Consider the following 24730-nt stretch of genomic DNA (forward strand, 5'->3'; position numbering starts at 1 on the left):
CTTGTCTCTCTCCTTATAAGCTCTTGGGCCTCTCCTAAATACCCAAATTATTAATCCAATTTAGAATAACTATACACCATTCTAAAAATGCTCCATTTTTTTTTTGTCCACTTTTTTCAGTTGGAAGGGTAAACAACTCAAATATGGTTCTGAGTTACCCCCTCCTTGTTTTGGTGAAAATTGGAGATTTTTCAAATTGGTGGCACACCCTTTGACTTTGGGCTTCCATGAGAGACTAACATAAACATCAAAAGCCCTCATCTTCAGCCTTGTGATAGTGTATATATGTATATTAGAATGAAAAATAAAAAAATAAAAAATAAAAAATAAACTATTGAATCTCTTCAAGCTTGACTTGAACACATCATCTCCAACCAAATCTATCATCTTTATGTTGAAAACAAGGAAGAAAAAAATTTACCATAGAAGCCGAAGACAATGGGCTTTTGATAAAAGCAAGTCTTTTGCAAAAGATGAAGGTGAGTCTCTCATGAAAGACCAAAGTCAAAGGGGTGTGCCATCAATATGAAAACACAAAGGGTATCTCTAAGTTTTACTAAAAATGAAATTTCATTCCCTTCCTTTGAAAATCAACTTCTCTCTGAACTGTGAAGTCAACTAATCCAAATCAATTATGAAGAAAACAAAACTTTAATAAAGGATGAAAAGTTCAATTTAGATTTCTCTTTCTCTCATACATATAAACCAACCCAATCCTTCAATTTTTAAATCATTATAAAAAAATGTCTGAGAACACAGCAATTTTGTTGAAGAAAAAGGTTTACTATGAGAATTGCCCTGGTTGTAAGGTTGATCAAAGTAAAGAGACTCAAAAAGGGATACCCTTTAAAGAATTATTGTATATTTGGCTTGTATCACTATGTACAGGTATTTACTTGCACCAACTTTCTTCTATGTTCTATCAATTTTAGACTAAAATTTCACCAATTATTGACAGCTTTATGTCATGGACTTAGCTTAGTTAGCTTAGCTTTGCTACCCTTCTTTGGGTTTTGGAGGTTTTGATAGTTGGCTTGTATTACCATGTACAGGTATTTACTTGCACCAGCTTTCTTCTATTTTCTAACAATTTTAGACTAAAATTTCGCCAATTATTGACAGCTTTTATGTCATGGACTAAGCTTTGCTACCCTTCTTTGGGTTTTTGAGGTTTTGATAGTTGGCTTAGTAGCCTTTCTTTGCTAGACTAAGTTCTTCATTAGTGTTATAAAATTATTAACAACATGTATGATTACTTGTCTAAATTGGATTATGTTTTTTTCTTCTTTTTTTTCATTTTTTTTCTTTTTTAAAATTTTAGAATCAAGTTTACTCAGTTTCAGAACCAAACATTTTTCCAAGGAGCACGACCGATGCTATTCGGCAACAATTGAGTCATGACATCAAAGTCTTTGATTTGATATTCTGTAATCAATCAGGAACATGCGATTGCAGGAGGGTATTAAAGTACTAGATTATGGAGTGTCATATTAAGGTGAACAACGAAGTATTGGATTGTTATCGTGATGAAGTTATGGAAGTTATGTAACGTCTTAGCTTTGGGAATTTGGGGATATATATGAATCATTAAGGGCTTGGACTCATAGTTCAGTTGGTTGATATATAGAAATGAAACTTTGAGATGTTGGGTTCAAGTCCAGCTTACCATTCAAGGAAAAAAAAAATTTCACTGAAGTTGATTTAGTTGTCAGTCTAATTTTCTAAATTATAAAATTTTACCAAGTTATCAACATTTTGTGTCAAATATTTATCTTGAGTTGTGCCGCTGCTTTTGATTTTCGAGGTTGTGGCAATCGGTAGCTTTCGGAAGCTCGAGATATAGATGAATCTCTAAGGCCTTGGACCCATAGTTCAGTTGGTTGCCATATTTCAATGCAACTTTGAGATCGTGGGATCAAGTCTAGCTTACCCTCAAAAAAAAAAAAGAAACTGAAATTGATTTTGTTGTTGAAATAGTCATGATGACAACTGTGAGTCCTTTTACTAGCAAATGTTGTATAACTGAATTTCATTCTTCCTTTCTAAACAACCAATTGAACTTGCTTATCCAGGTTCGTTTGTCAATTCAAGCTTATGGGCACATTTAATTGTTTGATACTAAAGAATTTGAGAGCCAAAAATACCTCAAGAGGCCAAATCCTCTGTTAGTTTAGTGGGAAAAGGTTACTCAATGGGGGGTGTGGGGTAAGGGGGAGAAGAAATGTGGTAGTAATCTACATATCTCATAATTACAAAAGAAGACTAATTTTATTGCACTTAGTACAAGTAAAAGAAAAATTACGTCCAATGGATCTACTTTTAAAGTTCATGAGATCTATAATAGTAAAAGTAGCAACTAATTCATTGTTCCCCGTAAAATAGATTATTGAGGCATGGCTTCCATATAATTGTGTACTAATCTCTTTTATATTTTGTGGTTTTGTTTTTCAGCTTTGCCAATATCATCTCTTTTTCCATTCATATACTTCATGGTGCGTATGTTGTCATAAGATCTTCTCATATAGTTAATTATTCCCATTATATTCTTAAAATAACCAGAAAATATGGAAATAGTTTAAATTATTCCCATTATTTTCCGACATGTCTTGGAATGCTTCGGCCGAGACTCTCTTAGTTTTCTCCTGAACAAAACATTGCATCAAGACAAGTTATTAAATTTTGCCTATATTCACTATTTCAACATGCTTTTTCATTTGAATTCAGGTCAGGGACTTCAATATTGCGAAAAGAGAGGAAGATATTGGTTTCTACGTGGGATTTATCGGTGAGAATATATGGGCTTTTGCCTTAAAATAAAATAAAAATATATTTGGTGCTTTAGACTAGGGACATTTTAATTGTGGTGTATTTACTTCAACACTTTCATTTTACTTCTTTACATACAATTCTGGTGATACTACTTTATTTCTTGAAGGATCTTCATATATGGTTGGAAGAGCTTTGACTTCCATGTTTTGGGGAGTGGTAGCCGATCGATATGGTCGCAAACCAATTATATTAATTGGGACTATTTCAGTGTCAGTAGGATAACATATTTCATTTGACCTTTCTATTTATGCTTGAAGCACGTATTGTTCAAGAAATGAAGTTTGATATCCATCTCAGGGTTGTATTCAACACTCTCTTTGGATTCAGTACAAGCTTTTGGATGGCAATTTCTATGAGGTTTCTTCTTGGATGTTTCAATGGTGTACTAGGCCCGATAAGGGTATGCTTTCCTTCAATGTTAAAGTGTTACTAAGTGTCGATTACCAATAAAATGGTTTCAAACAATCATAGTTGGTTGACTTAATTCTTCACCTATTGATACCTTAACATGTTGTGAGGTGTCACATATATGTAAGGGTAGATATGCCTTTTAGTGTATATGGGTAAATAATCGCGTAAATGTCAAGATATTTGCTATATTAGTAGAAAGGTAGAAAGGTAGCCAGGTCAAGGCTACACTTTCTTTCCCAAAAAATATTCTCTCTCTCTCTTCTTATTTTCTCCTTCATTTTCCTTTTTTATTTGTTTAGACAAATTACAACTTAACCCTTTGGGTGTTCCCCAGGCATATGCTTCAGAAGTTTGTCGAAAAGAATATCGCGCTCTAGCACAATCAGTCGTAAGAAACTTTCCTTTATGACTTTTATCAGAAATTTATCTTTTATGTGGCATTATTCAAAATAGTTTTTTTGCTGATGAAACATTTGAAATAAATAATATTAAGTTCACATTTCATTTCAGTCTAGTTCATCGAGGGGAATAGGACTAGTTATTGGTCCAGCTATTGGAGGCTTCTTTGCACAGGTATGGATGGGCAACAAAGCTATTGGACTGACTTTCTTATATGTTACTAGGCCAACATTCAAAGAGATGCAAGTCATTAGCCCCTCACCTATGTTATCTATGATGCAATGTTGTATCTACTCAATATAATATAATTTTAAAAGATGAATCTACTTGGATAGATGTTCAACAAAAGAGAAACAAAAGGAGTGAACTTATGTTGTTGGTGTCTTACTCCAAAGCCATTAAAATCAAGGATACAAGAGTTGATGTAGGTTGTGGAGTCTCTCCCTCGTCAAATTTGTTTCCCAACCAACGACCTTTTTGTCCCATTGAATAACTATCATTATCTGCCCCTTTTCAATTGTCAAAGAGGCTCAAATATCTGTTGAGTGTATAATTTCCTCCACTCTCGTGTGTGTCATACCCCTATTAGTATTAAGCACTGTGACTCTCTTATATTCATAGTTCCCCCCTCCTCCAACATATCGGTCTTTTAGAGTAGTTGGTTGGTTAACATGGTATTAGAGCGCTAGGTTCTTATATGTCACGAGTTCGATTCTTTCCACCCTTATGGGTGAGGAGTGTTGAATGTATATTTTCCTCCACTCCCCGTGACCCTCTTGTATTCATATTTCTCCCCCTCTCCAACAGATTGGTCTTGCCGTGGTTACCCTTTGTGGGAACTTTACTCATTAAGGACCATGACTATTTACGAGGGGCTTTATATACTTTTTTCTCAACGAAAAACATTCCTCCAATGTGGCCAACCTATGTCAAATGAGTTTCTCATTCAAAGTATCTCGGCGCAATGGAAACTCTCTGTTTTGAACCCCAAGACCTTTTTATCGAACCCATATCCTGGCTCATGGTTTGGAACCTATTAAAGCAATTTCCCCATTTCTAGATCATCCACAGAAAACCCAATAATTAAAATTAAAATACACAATTTTACGATAAATTGGATCTGATTTTGCAGTTTTTTCTTCTGTTGTACCTTGACGTGACATGAGCATGAAAGAGGTTCAAGAATTCATTTTATTTTTACAAGGGCTAAGATCACTTATTTTGGATTTTTGACCCCATATGGTAGGCTGGATCTTGAAAGATAGGCCAGAAAATGTAAGACATTAGTTAGAGAACATTCCCTCATTCTTCGAGAATTAGAAAGATCCTTTTTGAGTTTTAATTTGTTTATTTGTAATCTGGGTTCTTTTCTTCTACTTAATTTCATATTTAATTTATTAATTTTTATTTACTTTGTACTTATATTTTCTTTCCCTCTCTTTTTTTTTTACTCCCTTCCATCATAGAAAAAGGTTTACATAGTGGAGATTTACCAACATATGGGAGAAACTCCCAACTACATTACCCACCATGATTTGGTCAGGACTCGGGACCATTATACTACATTCTGCATTGATTTTCATGAAAGTTGTTTATCATAATAGAAAACCCGTCACAATATTTTCCGCATGCAACACTGCCTACGTAGTGTTGCTTTTAAACTACTTGATTGTCCCAAGCCCGAATCATGGTTGGCAACCGATGAAACACGTTTCCATCTCCTAAGATGAATCCCAAGCCCAAATCATATAGGACGCGATATAATTTATTTTGTGGATGTAAATTTAATTTCTGTTGTTCTGATTGTGTTTTAGCCCGCAGAGAAATATCCCACTATATTTTCTGAAGAATCTCTATTTGGGAGGTATATATACTGCAAAATTTAGCTTTCAATCAGTTATTTCTAAGTAAATATTGCTGAACTCATGCTGAGATTTCATAATGTTAACATATGCACATTGTGTTGTAGGTTTCCGTACTTGTTACCCTGCCTCCTCATATCACTCTTAGCATTGGGTGTATCCATTGCTGCTTGTTGGCTTCCCGTAAGTTTCTTAAAGTTATAAAAAATCGTAACGGGTTTAAGGTCGATGGTATGTTAAATTGTTTAAGTTAGAAAGTATTAGAGTGATTGTTTTCAATCATTAGTACCGATGCTTTTTATCTAATTTTTCATGTTCCCGGGATTGGTGGTTGAGTTAATTCATGAAGAGAAATTTCAAAATATTTCTGTTCTTTCTTGGTTGGAAGATAGTGGTTTTCTGCCAAATAAAACTATGAAACAAGAAAGGACACCAATGATAATTAAGTTATAAGGGATTGAAACATTGGTTCCTTCAAATTATTACCAATATTGACTCATTTGGAAAGCTCATGAGCTTGTCGATCACCAATCTAAATTTTATGACCGGTCCTTAGAAAGAGAGTCCCCAAGGGTATTTTTGTAATTTTTACTAATATTATGTAAGACCCTAGTTAGGTTTCTTGGGGTGTTTATATTTCTTATTTTGGTGAAAGGGTGTAATCTATAATTGCGAGTTTTCTCTTCATAGTGGAATCGGTGTGATCCGTGGACGTACCACAATCTTGAGGGAACCACGTAAAATCCCTGTGTTTCTTTGTGTAATTGCATCTTGTGTTTATTTTTTCAATTCGTTTTCTTGTTTTGATTGCACCTGTTTTCTTAGCAAGTTTAAAGTTTTGTTTCACGCAAGCATGAATAGGGTAGTCAATCCTCTGTTTCTCTTTATTCCTTAAGCCCTGATCAATTTGGGGAATGCTCACAAGTTCTTCCTCGTTCTACACCAATTTGTGGAAATGAAACCCTTTGTATTTTTATATTTTTGGTATTATTTTTAAGTTTTATTTTATTTTATTTCTTCACTTTTATTTGTGTTTCGGCTGTGAATTTATGTTCCGTGCTTTATTTTCCGGGTAGGCTTCATGCTTTATGCTAATTTTCACAGTTACGTTGTATTTCATTTTTATCTTTTCAAAATAATATATAATTCTCAATAACTAATAACTTATTTATCTTGCACTATAGTTATCGATGTCTGGGCTAGTTTTAAAACGATTATTAACAGCATCCAAGCTGATCGTTTGATTTTGTCAGTTGTCTCATGCCTTTTAAATTATCGGTGTAGGAAACAATGCACATGCATGTTGAAAATAAAAATGAACAATGCAACACATCGGATGCATTGGAACATTCTTCGTATGGATCTAATGAGAAGGATGATATAGAAGAACAACGAAAAGAGTCGTCTTCTAAGATAAGCCTCTTAAAGAATTGGCCCTTAATGTCAACTATAATTTTATATTGTGTTATCTCACTCCATGAGATAGCCTATTCAGAGGTAACATTTCTCTTTTTAATTTGAGTATATTACTTCTAATTCAAGATATAATAGTTGATACACGGTTTTCCCGTTTTAGTATATTATTATAAACTATTACGACTGTTGGTTTTTGTCTAGACAAGCTTGCGTTATTGTGGCAGAATAACATAAAACATTTATGTTTTTGGTAAGGCTCAAGGAGTGTTGGTCCGATACTTTTTTTTTTTCCTTTTTACAGATATTCTCACTATGGGCTGTTAGTGACAAAAAGTATGGCGGATTGAGCTTTACGTCTCAAGATGTCGGTGAAGTTCTTGCAATCTCAGGTGCATAAACACACATACATGAATCAAATTGTTCTTCACCAAGCTAAATTAAGTATGGAAGTCATATAAGTTCATTCTAAGCATCTAGAGCTCTTATGAACGTGGTTTTAAGCACACCCAAGCAACTCTGAAATGATCAGGTCTGGGTCAAAAAACGCTTGCAACTACAATAGCCTTGTATCGTTGACCTGAGTCAACCTCGACATTGCCTGACTAGGGATTGACTCGTCTTTTTTGCATTTTATACTCGAACTCGGAATAGACTCGATCTTTCTCTCCTTTGTCCTGAGTTTACTTAGATGTAGATTGTCTCGGACATGTGTCACATGTCTCCATCTTGGCACCTTTGAAAAAGATAAAAGCATGTTGTGCTCTTGGTCAATAACTAACACAATCACATTGGAAAAGCTTGCATTGTTGAAGAGGCTTATTCAAATTGAAGTCGATAACACATTCACTGACTACTTGTGGACTTGTTAGGTCTTGGTCTTTTACTATTTCAATTTTTTCTATATGCGCCGGTTGAGAAGATCCTTGGGCCCGTCATGGTTGCTCGCCTTGCAGGGGTATACTTTCAACACCTTTTTTGGTTTTTGTTTAAAGTTAGTGTCTTTGCATTTTATTTATGTCATTTAGACACTAATATTTTATTGATTCTTCCAATATGCAGCTTTTTTCGATACCATTATTATCATGCTACCCCTTTATAGCTATGCTATCGGGCCTCAGTCTTCAATTGATAATCAATTGTGCTTCCATATTGAAGAATGTTCTCTCTGTAAGTAATTTTCAACTTTGAAACTTTATTTTATTTTTTTAATCCCCAATAATACTTCTTTAAGAAGAGATGAAAAATTACTATTTATTTGATATATTTTCAATGGAAGCGTGCACTCGATGAAAGTAGGTTACATATAAGTCTAATGCTTTCCACACATAGCAGTAGTTATTTTCTTGTTTTTATTCTATGTAAGGGCATTTATGTCCATTCACACTTTAGATATATATATCTGTCAAGCTTTCATTATGAGGCTTGCAAATTACTTTTCTAAATTCTTCTTTAGTAAATTGGGAAACCTGAAGCACTAAAATGTCAATTGTAATATAATATTTTTGTTATAATCTTAATATAATAATAATAAGGTGTTGAGAAAAAGAGGAACAATCGAACTAAGAAATGGATCGAAACAAAACACAAATCACGCACAGAAACACAGAATTTTATGTGGTTCCCTCGAGATTGAGGTATGTCCACAGATCACACCGATTCCACTATGAAGAGAAAACTCACAGTTACAGATTGCACTCTTTCACCAAAAACGAGAAATATAAATACCCCAGGAAATCTAACTAGGGTTTTATATATATGAATAATGATTTTCTTTCACCACCCTCTGACATATGCCCCCATCACAGAACCATATATCATCTGCCTCAGGATTCGCAGAACCATAAATCTTTTCTTGTGTATCCCGAGCCAAATGATCTACCGTTCTGTGATGGGGGCGTATGTCAAAGTATCACGACTCTCTCTCTCTCTCTCTCTCTCTCTCTCTCTCTATATATATATATATATATATATATATATAATGGATTTAACATTAGTCCTTGCATTATCATGTTCTACATTTTCCATTGAGGTACTTAAAATCTTATAAATATTCTTTTGGATGGAAATTAGGTGTCAATTAACACAGGAGTACTCATTTTGATGAATAATTCTGTCGTAAGTTACCACCCTTTCCAACTCGATCTTTTACGTTTAAATCTAAATTTTCACCTCAATTTTCCACCACAACTCATATAATTGAACGTTTGTTCGATCTGACACTACAATGGCAGCCCCAACATCAAAGAGGATCGGCAAATGGCATATCTATGACTGCAATGTCCATTTTCAAAGCATTTGGTCCTGCCGGAGGAGGTGCTCTGTAAGTATATAAATAGAATTATGACAGACAGACAAAGTCAAAATTCTGTCGATTGTCTCATGCAACATAACTGCTTACTAATTCACGAGTTCTTAAATGTCACCATGGGTTTAACGACAATATGACAGACAGACAAACACATATCAATGTGTGAGCACATATACTTGTTTTGTTTGTGTGGGTGAGTTTGTGGCTGTGTTTTTAGAATCTATAGACGCATTGTGTTCTACCAATTCCACCCTTTGAGTTATTCTACTTCTAAAAAATTTGCAGCTTTTCTTGGGCACAAAAGCGTCAAGTTGCTTCCTTCCTCCCAGGTATGAAGTCTCATTCAATCTTTCCACAACGACCTATAAAACTTATAAAATTATAGCATGGAAAATTCCATTTTTTTTTTCTCTCTAAGGATTAATATGTTACCATGGCACTTATGAACTAGTGTCATAGTTAGACTCAAAATTTTCATTTGCATGTAAATGTTGTGCCACGACAATGATGTGTTCCGAACTTTTGTGGAAAAGAAATGTCGGTGCCTTATGATGTCAGGACTTAGAGAAATGGAAATATTTTTGCGAAATTTTTGGAAAATTATGGTGTCAAAGTGTATCCATATAGACATTCCTCTTTATAATCAAATACTGATTGAAATTAGTTCATCTAAATGCAGGTGATCATATGGTTTTCTTCATATTAAATATAGTCCATCTTATCGGAGTCGTCTTGACCTTCAAACCCTTTCTTGCACAACCTCGAGAATAGTAGAGTACGGCTTAACCTCTGAGTTAAATGTATCAAACTTAGATGATGGCCTCAATGGGTTTGATTTCCTTTATTGAATCTTGTTTCGCATACTTAATTAGTATATATTCTTTTCTTTCTAATGTAAATTTGTATCAAAATCGATATCTTAACAAACATCATTAAGATGGAGCTAATATGATTTAAGAGAATAATGATCCGAAATGTTGTGGATCAAAAATCTTGAAGGAAACAAATGGCATGGCACAATAGTTATGAATTATTTTCCGAAGTTTTTTAGTCAGGGAGTGTTTGGATATACAGAGTCCTTCATGACCTACTCCTGGTCAAGACTGTACCAGAAATGCACAAAAATGTGAGTTTTGAATGTGAATTTTGTCCGAGGATAAAAACTGAGAGTTATTATTGCCACGCCAACTTTTACTAACGCCACACCAACTCTGTGCAATTCTTTTGTGATTTACATAGGAATTGGTGTGGCATTAGTAAAAGTTGGTGAGGCAATAGCAGCTCTAAAAATTGTCTTGTTCAAATGAAAGAAGAGAGCTGCTATTGGCATCCCAACTTTTACTTATTACACCCCAATTTCATAAATTATTTCACCCCTGTTAAAGATTAAAACTCATTTTTCAAACATTATCAAGATTTAGTTCAGATTATAATCTGAAACATTATTACACTCTTCAAACAATTTCAATAGTTGTTACAATTATGATTAGGCTTATATTAAAATCCTAAATCCAAAAAATAGAAATCTAGCCAACAAAAATAAATAAAATTGGAAGTGCTTTTATTGGCACCCCAACTTTTAGTTATTTTCAATCATTCACTTATTTTCTTTATTTTTAATTGGATTGTAATAAGTAAAAGTTGCGGTGCCAATAGAAACTCTCTAAAAGAACCATAATCTTTGAGCATTCTCAACAATCATCCCTCCAAAGCATGTCATCATGATACATTGCTTCTCATCATTTCCCATCACATATGGATATTGTAAATTTTACACCATCTTTAATTCATTATGAAGGATTCAACTAGAAAACTCAATCCAAAAATTACAATAAAAGCAGGCACTTGTAGGAGTATTTCAACAAAAATCAGATTCCAAGGATTACGATTCACATTGCTTTCGGTTGGATCTGTTCAAAGTCGAAAACCTCGAACATAAGGCGCCTAACATCCGGTTTCCCATAAACGGTATATGAGAGCCCATGAATGGCTTGTTGAATTGCAGTTGTAACTGGGTTCCTGAGTCTTCGGTTGTGTTCGTATTTGTCTTGGACTTGTTCATCATAGATGATGAAGCGATGGAGGCTCTTGTCACGTAAGTACCTCCCACAGAACTTGTTGAGCAGAAGACGACGGTGTCTCTCTGCTAACCATCTTCCGGGTGCATCAAGATGCTTCATGAGCAACCTCTCAGCCATCACAAGATCCTGCATATAAAGAAGATTGACAAAATATCAATGGCACCTATAGTTGATTGATAGAGCTGTCATTGGCACCCCAACTTTTACTTATTACACCCCAATTAGAAAAAGTAAGTAAATGGTTGAGAATAAGTAAAAGTTAGGGTGCCAATAAAATCTCTTGTTTTTTTTTCCCGCTAGATTTCTAGTTTTTGGATTTTACATGAGCCAAATCATAATTGTAAACTATTGAAATTGTTTGATAGTGTTATAATTTTTGTAATGTTGAGATAATAATTTGAGCCAAACCATTTTAATGTTTGAATAGTGTGTTTTAATCTTTAATTGGGGTGTGATAAATAATTTAAGAAATTGGAGTGTAATAAGTAAAAGTTGGGGTGCCAATAGCAGCTCTCTTGATTTGGTCATGTTTGTGTAATGGCAGTTTTCCAATTTTCTTCTCCTCCTTCAGCACTAAAAGGGTAATTAATAGATTGACTCCCACCTAAACCTTTAAAAATTAATAAATAAATAAAGGCAGAAAACTTGGAGGTTGGCATTGGAAAAAGATTTGGAGATTCGCTTCAACCGCAAATAAGGGTTTAGACGGTATATAACAGCAAAACTATATTTCGTATAAATGAATCATGCATCTTAATTGATGGAAAGTAAAGCTGTTTTGGCCCTTTTTCCTTGGGTGATCTCTAAACAATTTCTCCAATAGAAAAAGATACTTGTGGGCTATTCTTCCTTTTGCCATGTGTTGGGATGTGTAAAAAGTGAGGAACAGAAGAGTGTTTCAGAGAGTGGAGAGGCCTTCGGAAATTGTGAATTTGGAAATTTTGGGTTTTTTTTTTTTGTTTCTGTGGAGTAAGCTTTGTAAGGACTTTGAAGCATAGTATTAAAAAAAAAACATGTTGCATCTCTAACGATTAAAAAACGTGTTTTATTCCCCCTTTTTTTCACAAGGAAAAAAAAAATTTTAACACTTTCTTATTTTTTTTAATGTGGGATTTGATACATAATAGAATTTGATGATTCATAAATGTAAAAATATTGGATTTGATGAGAATAACTTGATTTTATGAATTTTAATTAGATATATATATTTTCATAACTTTTAATATATTTTTTATCGTTTTTTCCCCCTTTTTTATCATTTTTTTTCCTGTTTCAACGTTTTTTCCGAAATTTCCCTTGCCGTTTCAAACCCGTACTCCAACTCTGTGAATATGCTTGGAAGGGGTATTTTTTTTTAAGATTTTGTATTCAAATGGGAGTTACTTTGTAGTGTATAGTTTGGGGTTGGTTGATTGTTTGTGGGTGGTTTTTTTTTTTTTTTTTCTTTTTAGGGGGGCTAACTCAGCCTCCCATTTTCTCTTTTCTCTTTCTTAATAAAATTATGCTTATAAAAAACTAGAGGAAAATAGTTTAAGACCTAGAAAACAAAGAGTACCTGGATCTTTTGGCCAACATATTCCAATCTTTCAAGACAAAACCGAGGATGTTCGAACTTGTATTTTGATGGGTGCATGAAACATAACTGCAATCAATGAAAAAGTAAAATAAGTGAAGCTGCACATTTAAAATGTTGTCAAAATCAAAACTGGATCAATCACTTTGTATCAGCTGAATCACACTATGTATTAGCCAATAATGCCCGAGACAACACACCTCTTCATGAAGCCCTACTATCTATCAGTAATCTCTAAAACAAACCTCCAAAGTCAAACTATAAAGAAAATTTTACCCTCAACTTCTCCCATAACACAAGAGTATGATCCCATGCACCCAACCTATTTTAACTATCCTACTCCTAAAAGTAATTAATTTCATAGGCCGTAGGTACTCTAAACTACTCTAATCCTAACCCTACAAATAGGCACATAACATTTACAATCTCCATTAAGGTTTTTTAATTTTCTTTCCAAGCTCCATGGATTATTCCTTCCTGGAGCAGTCTAAGAAGGTCAAGCATAGATCTTGTGTCACCCATTGCAAATCTCATTATTTCCAACCGATTCATTCTGTGTCCGGCACTGATGGACATAACAGCATCCAACTTATATTTCCGAGAATACAAAATGAGTAACAAAAAAGAGGTTTTATCAGGAAGATTACCTGAAGCCCAAGTCCAAGTTCGATGTTCCTCGCCTCGGTTATTTCTGGAATTCTATCAGTCATCTGTAAGGGATATCCCAATGCCTGCATGACTTGGGGTCTGCTCTCATAGTCCCAAATGTTCCCTCGGAATCGATGCATACCTGGAGGAACGCATGCCCTAAAAAGCCTTGGGTGTGCAAAAAGCGCATCATCTGGAGGCTGCACACAAAGAAGGTGTCACTCTAGGAAATTAAAATTATAAAATTTTAATTAACACGCATCTTGGGGTGCTGTTAGTAAAAGTGGGTGTGGCAATAGAAGCTCTCGAAAACAAACTCATCAACGCAATATATTCTAAAACTACCCCTACATCTACATCGTGTAACACAGATATTGCAAGGATCCAGCCATGACTGAAGATAGATATGAAATTTGCACTTAATACTGAATTAGCCGATATGAATATGACACTCATAGTGAAGTATCCAAGTTATGAAAACCCCATCCATTAGATGACAAAATTTCCAACCAAATTAAATACTATTAGCAATTGCTTAAGCCTTGGCTGTGCATATGGTGCATCTTATAGAGGTTGCATGGCATAGCAAGGAAATGCTAATCTGGTCTTCAAAATTCCAACTTTCCAGAACTAAGGTAGCGGAAAGAAGAAACTACCCAAGAGGCACTTAAAATTTCATTTTTAAGCAAAAATGAAGAAAGTAAGTCAATTGTACTTGCCTTATAAGTAGCAACATCTTGCCAACTGAGTGTTTTTCCTTCAAATTCTACAGAAACATAATCAACATCGTCCAGTTGCCTCCGTAATTTTGGCTGGCAGCTCTCATCTTCAGGATCCATTCCAAATGCCTCAAAAAGAACACGATACACCTCTGGCATGCCAAAACACAGATATATTGCCCCAAATAAAGCCCAGAATACGGACCTGGTCATATCACAAGCAAAAAACAAAAGGGGGAAAAACAGGTATCAGTTTGTATCAAATAGCATAGACAATACTATTTAATCTAGTATGCCAAGAAAAAAATCTTTAGCACAGTTCTAGATTAAAAGAAAAGTTAAACATGGGGGAATTTTTGTCAGACTTTTTCTATTTTTATTTTTATGGGTAAGCTGGATTTGAACCCATGACCTCAAAGTTGTTTTGCAATGAATCAAACCAACTGAGCTATGGGTCTAAGCCCATTTTTTTGTCAGACTTAGTTCTTCCCAATCGACAAAGGCATGGGTGAGATTCTTTCAGCCAACCCCAATTTTTTGGGATAAGGCTTTGAAGATGATGATGACAGTAATGACAATTTAACATTATTTCGAATGAATTTAAAAGTATAAAAATCAAAATCTTATAGACCAACCATTATTTATTTGTAATGGATATGGAATTTTATTCATCCTTACAAGCCAACAAATATGATTGTTTTCCCAAGAACAAAAAAAAGTAATATAAGAAAACCGGAATTCAATCTTTTCTTAAGTTCATCACTTACCTTATTCACCAAAAAGGCCACAAATTGAAATTTTCAAATTAAAAAGGACTAAGAAAATATCATAAAGATTGACTTCTAGCTTCAAACATTCTAATCCTTTCTCAGCACCCATTATAGAGGCTCAAGAACAAAATAGCTAGAAAGCCAACTACCACATTCATCATATTTGTTGGTAATCCAATTCCACCATTCAATTCTATCTAGAGCCATATCATCTCCTAAAGCATGGACCTTTCAAATCCCATTTGTCAAAACTAAAACAAATAAATTTTCAAAATCAAAACTCGAACTTATTTCGCAAAAGAAAACATACTTACTTTACAGGAGGCTCTCGATCTTTCCGAATCAACTTATCCATCTCATCAAAGGGGAAAACCAAATTCTGCAAGCTAGCAGCTTTGATCCACTTGGGCAAATTCCTCTTCCCAATCAACCCAAACACTCTTTCCCTCATTGGGCCCGGAGATTCTCTTGGATAACGTTGCAAGAAGAACTCAGCGAGCGCTAACTCAAGCACATATTGCCCCAAAAACCAAAGCCTCGAATGCCCAGACCTCACATGTCTAGCATTTGTCCTCTCGCATGACGGGTGTTGGAATGCTAAGTACAACAAGGTATCAAATTGTTTAGCTGGATTATCGTCACCAAACCGATCAGATGGCTCAAGTGGGTACCCAAGGGCTTGTTTTGCTTCAAGAAGGTACTCATCGATCCAAGTTTTGTCGGCATTGTTGAAGCGAGACGAAGGCAAGCAAGAACTCAATAAAGGAAAGGATTTGAGGGACAATTGAGGACTATTTAGGAATCTTTCAGCTAATCTAGCATCATCTAAGGGGGGTTTAAGGATGAATCTCTTAGGAGGTACTTTTTTCTTCGGAAAGGCGACTCTTTTACGCTCTGCGAGCTCTTTAAGGAGTCTTTGAGGGCTTCCTCTGGGGTGTTCTTGGGGATTTAACGCAACCGCGAGAATATGTGAATTTTGTGAAATTGGGTATCTGGAAAAATTAGGGTTTTTGAAATGGGTTTGGAGGGAAATTGGGGACACAGAGGAAGAGAAGGAAAGATCAGAAGGTGAGGTAAGATGTTTGAAGGAAGAAGAGAGTTCCATGGATGATGGATGGAGAAGAGTTGTAGGGTCTGTTTGGAGAGATTGGTTGGTGAATATTTGAAAACCCATGTTGATCAAGGATGGGTTTTTTAGGGTTAGAGATTCAGAATTGGGTCTCCATTAATGGAGGTTTTTGGGTAGGGTTCTGTTGCAGGGTTTTGGAACAGAAATGGTGTGGATAAGGCGGAGTGAAGTGATAATGAACTGTCTCTTGGGCTGCAACTTTGACGGGTCAAACCCGAATCCAATGGGTTGAACCCAACCATAGGTCAAGTTTGGGCACAATTAGCTAGGGTTTCGACCGAATCAAAACGGATTGGATTCGGAAATAAGCATCGGATTGCCCAATTTACCCAAACCCAAACTTAATATGATTATAATTTAAGGGCCTTGTTAAGGACACACATTAAAGTGTAATAAATACACTCGGGAACTTGAATTTTGTATCAAAAATACCCTTTAAAAAATTATTTTTATCAAAATACCCTTAGATTCCAATTTCCCAAGTGTATTTATTGCTCTTTAATATGTATCCTAACATCGAGTTATAGTAAATATTTTGACAATTAATATCGGTATAATAAATGTATTTATTGTATAAAAGATTAACATACCCTTATTTTTTTCACTAAAAGATAAAATAATAAAAGATAATGTTGGAATAAAAAAACATTGGACAATACTAACATCTCTATAAGGTCTTGGATATTTTTTCAATGTATGACTTAAAAGTTTTGGAATTCGCTGATTTTTAATGATGATGATTTCTATGATGAAGAAATCATCCTCACCAAAAATCAGCCCATTCCAAAACTTTTAACCCCATCAAAATTGATTTACAAAAATCGGACGATCCACGATTCTTCAACTTGTAAACTAGGGTTAGAAGTTTCGGAATGAACTGGTTTTTGCTGAGGAAGATCTCTTCACCATAGAGATCATCCTAAAAAAAAATCAACTCATTCTAAAACTTCCAACCCCTATTTTGAAAAATGTTCGGCTATCTTTATGGCCTCCGAACGCTTCCCATATATATATTAAAGGTTGGATTGGGTGTGAGTTGCTCCTCTACCTGCCCGATTTGCAATCCTAGTCTGAGTTTAGATACATATTTGAAATACCCGATATTTTCAAAATGAAGGTACACCCTTGACCTTAGTCCTCTCTGATACATAAATATCCTCTTCTTCAACCTCCAACAAAAATCCTCATTTTTGCTCCTAAAAGTTAACCTCTATAAGTTGAGGAGATTAAACAGGATGAGACTTTTGGAGGAAACTCACGATTTTTGGCTATTGGTTGTCATTTTATACTAATCACTGAGAAAACATCAGATGTCAAGGGTTATATCGTCAATTTAAAAATTAAAGGGCATCTCCAATATTCATCCAAAATTTGGAGGGGCACACCAATTTATACTTGCAATATATCATTTTTTTCAAATTAAATAATGTCTATTTGGATAGTCGTTCTTTGTTATTTTCTTGGTTTAGAAAACTAACAAACTCATTTCTTTACTCTTTTTGAAACCTAAGAAGGAGAGATAGAGAACCCATTTCTTCTCCTCTAAATGCTTTATTCAAAGACATTATTGAAGAATCTAGTATCTTTGAAATCAAATTCAATTTCCTTTCATTTTTCTTGCTCTCCTTAATTTTGTTGATCAGTGTGGTATAAGCAAAAGTTGGTGTGCACGTAAATATTATCTTGTAGTAATGCTTGAAAGAAAGAAATTTACTTAAAGGTTCCTGGTGAAAGAATTTTCTTTTTTTCTAAATAATCCCTAACTTTTAGGACTTCTTTTAATAGTTAATTTAGTAAAACTTTTCCTTCTAATTATTCCCTCAACCCCACTCCTCACATTTCTCATGATAGAAAAGTCAAATATGCCCAAACTGTTCGAACTCACCATTTTCATCCTAAAAATTAAATTTTAAACATCTCAATCGAGTTTAGGAGACTTCATTTTGACGTTAAGGATTTGAGAAGGAAGAAAAAATCATTTTCAAACATTTTTAAAATGTATGTAAAAAACTAGGACTTTTTCAATTAATTACTTTGTTTTTAGATGAAAATCAATCAAAGATGATTCTTTTGGTTTGAAATCATCTAGACAAGTCATTACATCGAGTTTTTAGTCGATCTTTTCATGTATTTTAATAACACAAAAAAACGAGAAGATTTTACAACATCGAGTTCGACAATTTTAAAAATTGTCACTGTCAACAATAAGAAATAGTGAGTTCGACAATAAAAATGTTGACCTCGACAATAAATAAATAAAAAGTAGTGAGCTCGACACTATCGAGGGACCATTAAGAAGAAGAAAAAATTACTAAATGGGCTATCAAACTACTGCTCAAAATTCAAGGCCTATCAAGAAAGAAAATCCTCCACCAAGGACCTATAAGTAATTTTCCCTAAAAAGAAAAGAATTGTCTCTTGGCTATTTAAAAAGAGACTTCCAGCTCCCAATCCATAAAAACTATTTTTTGTACATTTATGTCATTCATCCTATTCAAATCTTCATCCCAAAAATTTGATGAATCAAGTCACCCAAATCAAACTCAAGGGTGGACCAACCACACAATTTTTATTTATTTTTTATTTTTGGTTTCAAGTTATAATAGTGGGTGATGTTTAGAAAACAGACCATATTTAATATTTTCAGTTTGATTGGAATCAAACTTTAGGATTCCAGGTGAATTTCTGAATTCTAGAGATGGACACATAATTGACGTTACCAAGCGATGGGAAGTCAAAATGTCGATAATCACTTGCAGCCGAAGAGTTGATATTTGCTTCTCTTTCTATAAATAATTCATGAAAAATTGACTACAGTGCCATTAGTGGTGGCTATTTGTACCCCAACTTTGTACAGTCATGAAATCCATGAACTATTATTAAAGAACATGCACAGATTTACAATCTTATTTAATAATATCGAAAATAACAAACTCGAGAACGAAGAAACATAGAAGATCTGACAAAGGGTTCTGAAGAAAAGCAACAAACAAAAGCCGGAAGCCCAATTCTACTTGAAAATACAACCGATAATGCAAGAAATTGTCAAGTTGGATCACGAGAAACAAATCCAGTGGCAGCAATTATCGTTTGAGAGCACTTCAACCATACATAATCTGCAAATTGGCGGACTGTTTAGGTTCACACATTAATAATTTTTTTTTTATAAACAATTTAGGTAGATCTCAACGGGAAAAAATTTGAAGTGCCCATCCCACTTCAAAATTTCCGTAGAACCCTCTCCTTTAGATTGCACGTGGTGTGTCCAAGGAGGTGTCCCAAATATTAACGAAAAGGTAGGGGCATGAAAAAAACACACACACACGCGCGCACGCACAAGCTATGTGTCATGTTACAAGTAGGGCTCCTCCAACTCGATCTCAAAGTATAGCTTCACCACATAAAGCATATTCAGATATTTTAATCAATTAAAGAAGGGTACCCAATTGATGAAAATGAACTAATGTCACATTACGTAACTACTTCAACAAATGGAAAGATTTGTACCTTTTAATTAAGAACTTTACCCCCTCGGCACCACAGACATCATCGATGGGAAATTAGAAAACAAAAGTGGTTCTTAGCTATGAAGCATGGGCACATTTGCTATAGCATTCCTTGCTTTATCGCACAATATATTTGCATTATTTCCTTCTATAGGCTTGTGAATAACAACTTTTACGGACCCCGAATTCAATGTACCCTCCATTCCTGAAGGCATTAGCTTTCCCGTTCCTATGAGAGTAATTGGTACCACCGGTACTCCAGTTTTTGCCGCAAGGGTAAATGCACCTTTCTACATGTCACGGACAAGAACAAACATTGAATTACAAGAGAGAAGAGAAGAGGTCTAATCTCAACATTACAAAACATAACAACACTCGTTCAAACAATTTCAGTAGTTTACAATTATGATTAGGCTCATATAAAATCCTAAACCCAAAAAATAATAGAAATTAACCAAAGAAAGAGAGAGCTTCAATTGGCATCCCAACTTTTACTTATTCTCAACCATTCACTTATTTTCTTTATTTTTAATTGGGGTGTAAGAAGTAAAAGTTTGGGCACCAATAGCAGCTCATTTAAATATTACTTCAGTAATAACATTAACAAACTCAGGCCCATGAGGATTGGGTAACATTGACTGTCCATACCCGGATGGAGGGACATCAAATTGACATACAAACTCCTTGACGATGATAATGTTAACAAACCTAGATAGCTAAAAGGGACAACATTAACGGGTGGGTGACTTTCATTGTCTCTAAATGGGCACATTGTACGCCATAGGGTTTCCTCCTTTGTTGATCCTCCTTAAATTCAAGGAATGGAGCTGCAACCTTCTTTTTCTCCCCTCATGTGCCATAATTTGATACCCATAGGAAATAAAGTAGAAACCCAAAAGGATAAAGTAGGCAAATTTGAGAATTCCATTTTGTTTTGTTTTTTTTTTCTTGAGAGAGATTCTATTGCCACACCAACTTTTGTTAACGCCACCCCAATTGATATGTAAATCGCCAAATAATTAGCACACATCTTGGGATGGCGTTAGTAAAAGTTGGTGTGGCAATATAAGCTCTCTTTCTTAAGAAGGACCACTTAGCTAAGTGGTAAGACCTTGTGGAGATTGTTCCCAAAGACTTAGGCTCAAGCCCATTGAACCCCTTCTTATACTAAATGCTAACTGTTAACCACCAAACCCACCAAGCAAAAATAAAATAAAAGAAGAAGCTCTCTTTCTTTATCATCTTTTCTAATCAACATATACAAACATATGGATATGGAAATAAGAATTTTAATAAAGATCTTACCTTAAAAGAACCCAACTTCCCATCTTTACTCCTAGTTCCCTCCGGAAAGAAAAAAACGGATGCTCCCTTTCTCACTAGATCTATGCAACGCTTAAGACAATCCTATACATGATTCAAAAACTCAATTTAAAGAAAAATAAAAAACCAAATAATTGCTTAATTACATCAAATTTTAAGAGAAAGTAAGAGAGAACAATACCAATTGACTTCTGCCATCCATTCTCTTCAAAGGAATGGTACCCAGAAAGTACATGGCCCATCCGATAATGGGAATGACAAAAATCGAGGTCTTGCTAATGAACTTGAAGCTTCTACCAAGAATCAAAAGAGTATAAATATCTAAGAAGCTCTGGTGGTTGGAAACATATACAGCTGGGATATCTGGTGCAGGTAAATTCTCTAATCCCTCAAACTCAACCTTATAGAACGGAAAAACAGTTAAAGTTGCCCAAATCTTTGCGACAAGGTGATGGGCTTTTCTTCGGTATCGATCAAATAGTAGCACAAAAGGATGCAGCACCAACATCAACACAAACAAAAAAATGGCAACAAAGGAAGTTACAGCATAAAAACAAATTCCTCGAAATCTCAATCCCAACCGAAGTTCTGCAAATCAAAAAGGATTTACTAGTGAAAAAAGCTAAAATAATAACATTAAAAGATAATAAGAAAGTTTTTGGTAACCTGTCAATGAGTATGCAGCATCAGGATACCCAGCTCCGGCAAAGTCGGATCTGACAATAATATTTCTAGGAATCGGATGCCGATTTTGCAAATTGATCTCACGATATGTTCTCCAAAAAGATCTTTGGTTGAATCCATCCGACAATTGACCACCATGTTTCCTCAGAAATCCTAAAGTGTTTCTCGGAACAACTACAGAAGCAAGAAAAGAAAAGGAAATGTTAACCAACCAACGACTCCAAAAGACCGATCTGCTGGAGTGAGGGAGAACTATGAATATAAGAGGGTCGCAGGACTTAATTGGGGTATGACACACCCGAGAGTAGAGGTAAATATACACACTCCCCCTCCCCATAGGGGTGGAAAAAATCGAATCCCATGACCTATACGAACCTAGCACTCTGATATCATGTTACCCAACCAACTACTCCAAAAGACTGTTGGAGAGGGAGAGAATTATGAATACAAGAGAGTCATGGCGCTTAACTAGGGTATGACACACCCAAGAGTGAAGGAAAATATACACTCAACACTCTCCCTCACCCATAAGGATGGAAAGAATTGAACCTGTAACCTATATGAACCTAGTGCTCTAATACCAAAAAACCAACCAACTACTCCAAAAGACCGATCTGTTGGAGAGGGGGAGAACTATGATATAAGAGGGTCATGGGGATTCACTGGGATATGACACACCTAAGAGTGGAGGAAAATATACACTCAAAAAGAACAAACCTAACTTTTTACAAGAAAGGGGAAAAAACAACATACTTCTACACAAGCACGAAGCGCAAGCTCACAATGAGGAATTGATTCTTACCATTAACAATAGAATGGCATATACAGCTTGGAGAACCCTTGGCTTTAAGTGAAGCATGAGGGAGAGCAGGGGGTGGCATAAAACATGAAAGAACTTCCATCCCTTCTGTTGTAGGCTAGATAATGTGGTGCATAATCATAGCAAATGAAGAGAGAAGGCTACAAGAGATATTTGAAATATAAGTTTTAATCTCTAATAAGTGTTCCCGGAAAAGTAACAACTAAGGTGCAGCTTTATTGATGATAATTGAACCGGGATTTCTTCCTTACCCCAACTTCAAAACACTCTGCAAAGGAATCACAAAATGTCGCAACATCCATTATCAAGAGAAAAAGAACAAGAATTTGAAATTGAAAATATTTTTGTACATAGTGACCTCACATTCTCACCTATGTTATCATATTATCATTGCAAACAGGAAGTTAACAATCCAAATTCCAATATGAAACACCATTCTTTTCTCTCTTATAGGTAAGCTGGACTTGAACCCACGACCTCAAAGTTGTTCTGCAATGTGTCAAACCAACTGAGCTATGGATCAAAGCCCATGAAACACCATTCTTAATTCTTATTGATATTGAAGTTAAATCATCATATTGAACCAATGTTTAAGAATCCGCTTCAGCAAATTCAAATTCCTTAGAATGTTTTGCAAAATAAACAACTGGGTATCGGCTTAAACTCCCTGAAATTTACTCTTAGTACTGTAGAATTTCACCAAATCACTAACAGGAATCCCCCCTAGTTCTACAAACATGATATCAACATTAGAAACCATAATTCTACATAGTATCTAGTCAACTCAACAATTGGGTATCTACTTATTCAACTGAAAATTACTAAATATCAGTAAATTAAATAATAATAATAATAATAATAATAATAATAATAATAAAAGATCTTATCGTGAAAATCCCAAATTTGATTGGGAAAAAAGAGCTCAAACAGTTCTAAAAAGGAAAGAAAGAGAAAGCAAATATAATGAGATAGATTCAGCCATTCAAGGAATTTTGATTTTTTTTTAACATAATCGATCCCAAAGATTATTTTTTTTAATAAATAACTGAAATTTTTAACAGAAAAAATACGTAATGAAGGCACTAACCACACCATTTGAGGGCAAACCAAAACAACAACATTAACCAGAATTTTTAAAGAAAGAAATTAGATTAAGACTTCAACCCCTAAAAACCCTAAGTTTATTACCACACCAAAAATAATAAAGAATTATAACTAATCATTTTAATTACTATTAAGCAATTTGTCAAACAACATGTGTGTTATGAGTATTTCAGATTTCATAAATAAATCCCTAAAAGAAATACAACTTCGTTCGAAAAATCACCTCGCAATCGCCTACGACTTCAATAGAGATCAAATAGAAAACCTCGAATCGAAAAAAGGGGCGATGAATTGATGTGAGATAGAGAAGAGAAGATTAGAGAGAGAGAGAGAGATGATTGCAGTTTGAGTCAGAGTTGAACTGAGAGAGGAGAATATTAGGGAGAGAAGACGAACGGCAATGGGTTCATATGAGTCGACTGGAGCTCAAAACTCGACGAGTTGTCTAGACGAGTCAACTCGTCTCGCACGAGACAATTCATTCAACTCGGTTTATATTCATAGATGTATAATGCTGAACTAACCTCAAGATTTGTACCTCACATCTCACTTCCACATCAGGCAAAGTCAGATATGAGGTTTATATTTACGAGTCCTGTTAATATGACTCACCAAGTGGCATACTTAATCGACTCCTAGAGGTGGACAACTTCGAGAGCCATAGATTTATATGTCTTGGGATACACTTTTATGGAGAATTGCAATCATGTATCTCAAGGAGTCGATTGAATATGCCGCCTGACAAGTCATATTATCACGATTCTATATTTAAAGAATCATCTTGGAGTGACCTCAAGATTGTACATCATATCTCACTTTCATGACATGGAAGTATATAAGAATCATAGATTTTTTTTTTTTTCTTTCACTCTTGTGTTGGTGAAAAAGAATCAAGGTTCCTACGTATTTCGATGTCAAGAAAGTGAGATATGAGGTACAATTTTGAGGTTATTGCAGCAATATTCATATTTAAATTAAAATAATTATAATTCTTTAATAAAATAAAATATATTTAATGATAAAACCTTGTTTTATTTTATAATAAATATTTAAATTTTAAAAAAATTAATTATTTAAAATAAAATAAAAAATTAAACAAGACAAATTGATATGTGTCTTGTGAGCATCATTTGGTCTAAATATATGCT

At 34.7% G+C, this 24730-nt stretch overlaps 3 protein-coding genes across 14 annotated transcripts; 1 reads left to right on the top strand and 2 right to left on the bottom strand.

Moving 5' to 3' along the window:
* Positions 1 to 653: 653 nt before the first annotated feature.
* On the top strand, positions 654 to 10288 carry LOC147383763 (putative peptide/nitrate transporter At3g43790). 5 transcript variants are annotated; one of them, XM_086425026.1, is made up of 17 exons: positions 655 to 888; positions 2452 to 2492; positions 2725 to 2785; positions 2936 to 3038; positions 3127 to 3229; positions 3575 to 3628; positions 3751 to 3813; positions 5454 to 5503; positions 5609 to 5684; positions 6786 to 6998; positions 7219 to 7306; positions 7787 to 7872; positions 7977 to 8084; positions 8988 to 9032; positions 9149 to 9237; positions 9511 to 9554; positions 9905 to 10286. In XM_086425026.1, exons 1-17 carry the CDS (start codon positions 744 to 746, stop codon positions 9994 to 9996), a joined length of 1461 nt encoding a protein of 486 aa, XP_086281152.1. In that variant the 5' UTR covers positions 655 to 743; the 3' UTR covers positions 9997 to 10286. The 5 variants fall into 5 exon arrangements, with proteins under 5 accessions (XP_086281156.1, XP_086281152.1, XP_086281157.1 ...); XM_086425027.1 differs by lacking the exon at positions 655 to 888 and adding an exon at positions 963 to 1052 and having other exon boundaries at positions 9905 to 10283; XM_086425028.1 differs by lacking the exon at positions 655 to 888 and adding an exon at positions 1472 to 1495 and having other exon boundaries at positions 9905 to 10283.
* A 635-nt stretch (positions 10289 to 10923) lies between these two features.
* On the bottom strand, positions 10924 to 16293 carry LOC147383764 (Ribonuclease III family protein). The gene is made up of 5 exons (XM_086425011.1): positions 15331 to 16293; positions 14247 to 14451; positions 13527 to 13727; positions 12862 to 12948; positions 10924 to 11432 (listed from the first exon to the last, which is right to left on the bottom strand). The coding sequence occupies exons 1-5, from the start codon at positions 16188 to 16190 to the stop codon at positions 11115 to 11117; spliced, it is 1671 nt and encodes a 556-aa protein (XP_086281137.1). The 5' UTR covers positions 16191 to 16293; the 3' UTR covers positions 10924 to 11114.
* A 2689-nt stretch (positions 16294 to 18982) lies between these two features.
* On the bottom strand, positions 18983 to 24028 carry LOC147383765 (1-acyl-sn-glycerol-3-phosphate acyltransferase BAT2, chloroplastic-like). Of its 8 annotated transcripts, XR_015172461.1 has the most exons (9): positions 23806 to 24028; positions 22850 to 22967; positions 22730 to 22746; positions 22461 to 22618; positions 21641 to 21832; positions 21156 to 21562; positions 20957 to 21058; positions 19653 to 19941; positions 18983 to 19536 (listed from the first exon to the last, which is right to left on the bottom strand). XR_015172461.1 is itself a non-coding variant. In XM_086425032.1 (6 exons), the coding sequence occupies exons 2-6, from the start codon at positions 22558 to 22560 to the stop codon at positions 19726 to 19728; spliced, it is 1017 nt and encodes a 338-aa protein (XP_086281158.1). In that variant the 5' UTR covers positions 22561 to 22746; positions 23806 to 24028; the 3' UTR covers positions 19592 to 19725. The 8 variants fall into 8 exon arrangements, 1 of the variants encoding a protein (XP_086281158.1); XR_015172463.1 differs by lacking the exon at positions 22850 to 22967; XR_015172462.1 differs by lacking the exon at positions 22730 to 22746.
* Positions 24029 to 24730: the final 702 nt, after the last annotated feature.

The sequence above is a fragment of the Akebia trifoliata genome, chromosome 15 (assembly GCF_017979445.1).
Source record: "Akebia trifoliata isolate Shusen 1 chromosome 15, ASM1797944v1, whole genome shotgun sequence".
Taxonomy (NCBI): Eukaryota; Viridiplantae; Streptophyta; class Magnoliopsida; order Ranunculales; family Lardizabalaceae; genus Akebia; species Akebia trifoliata.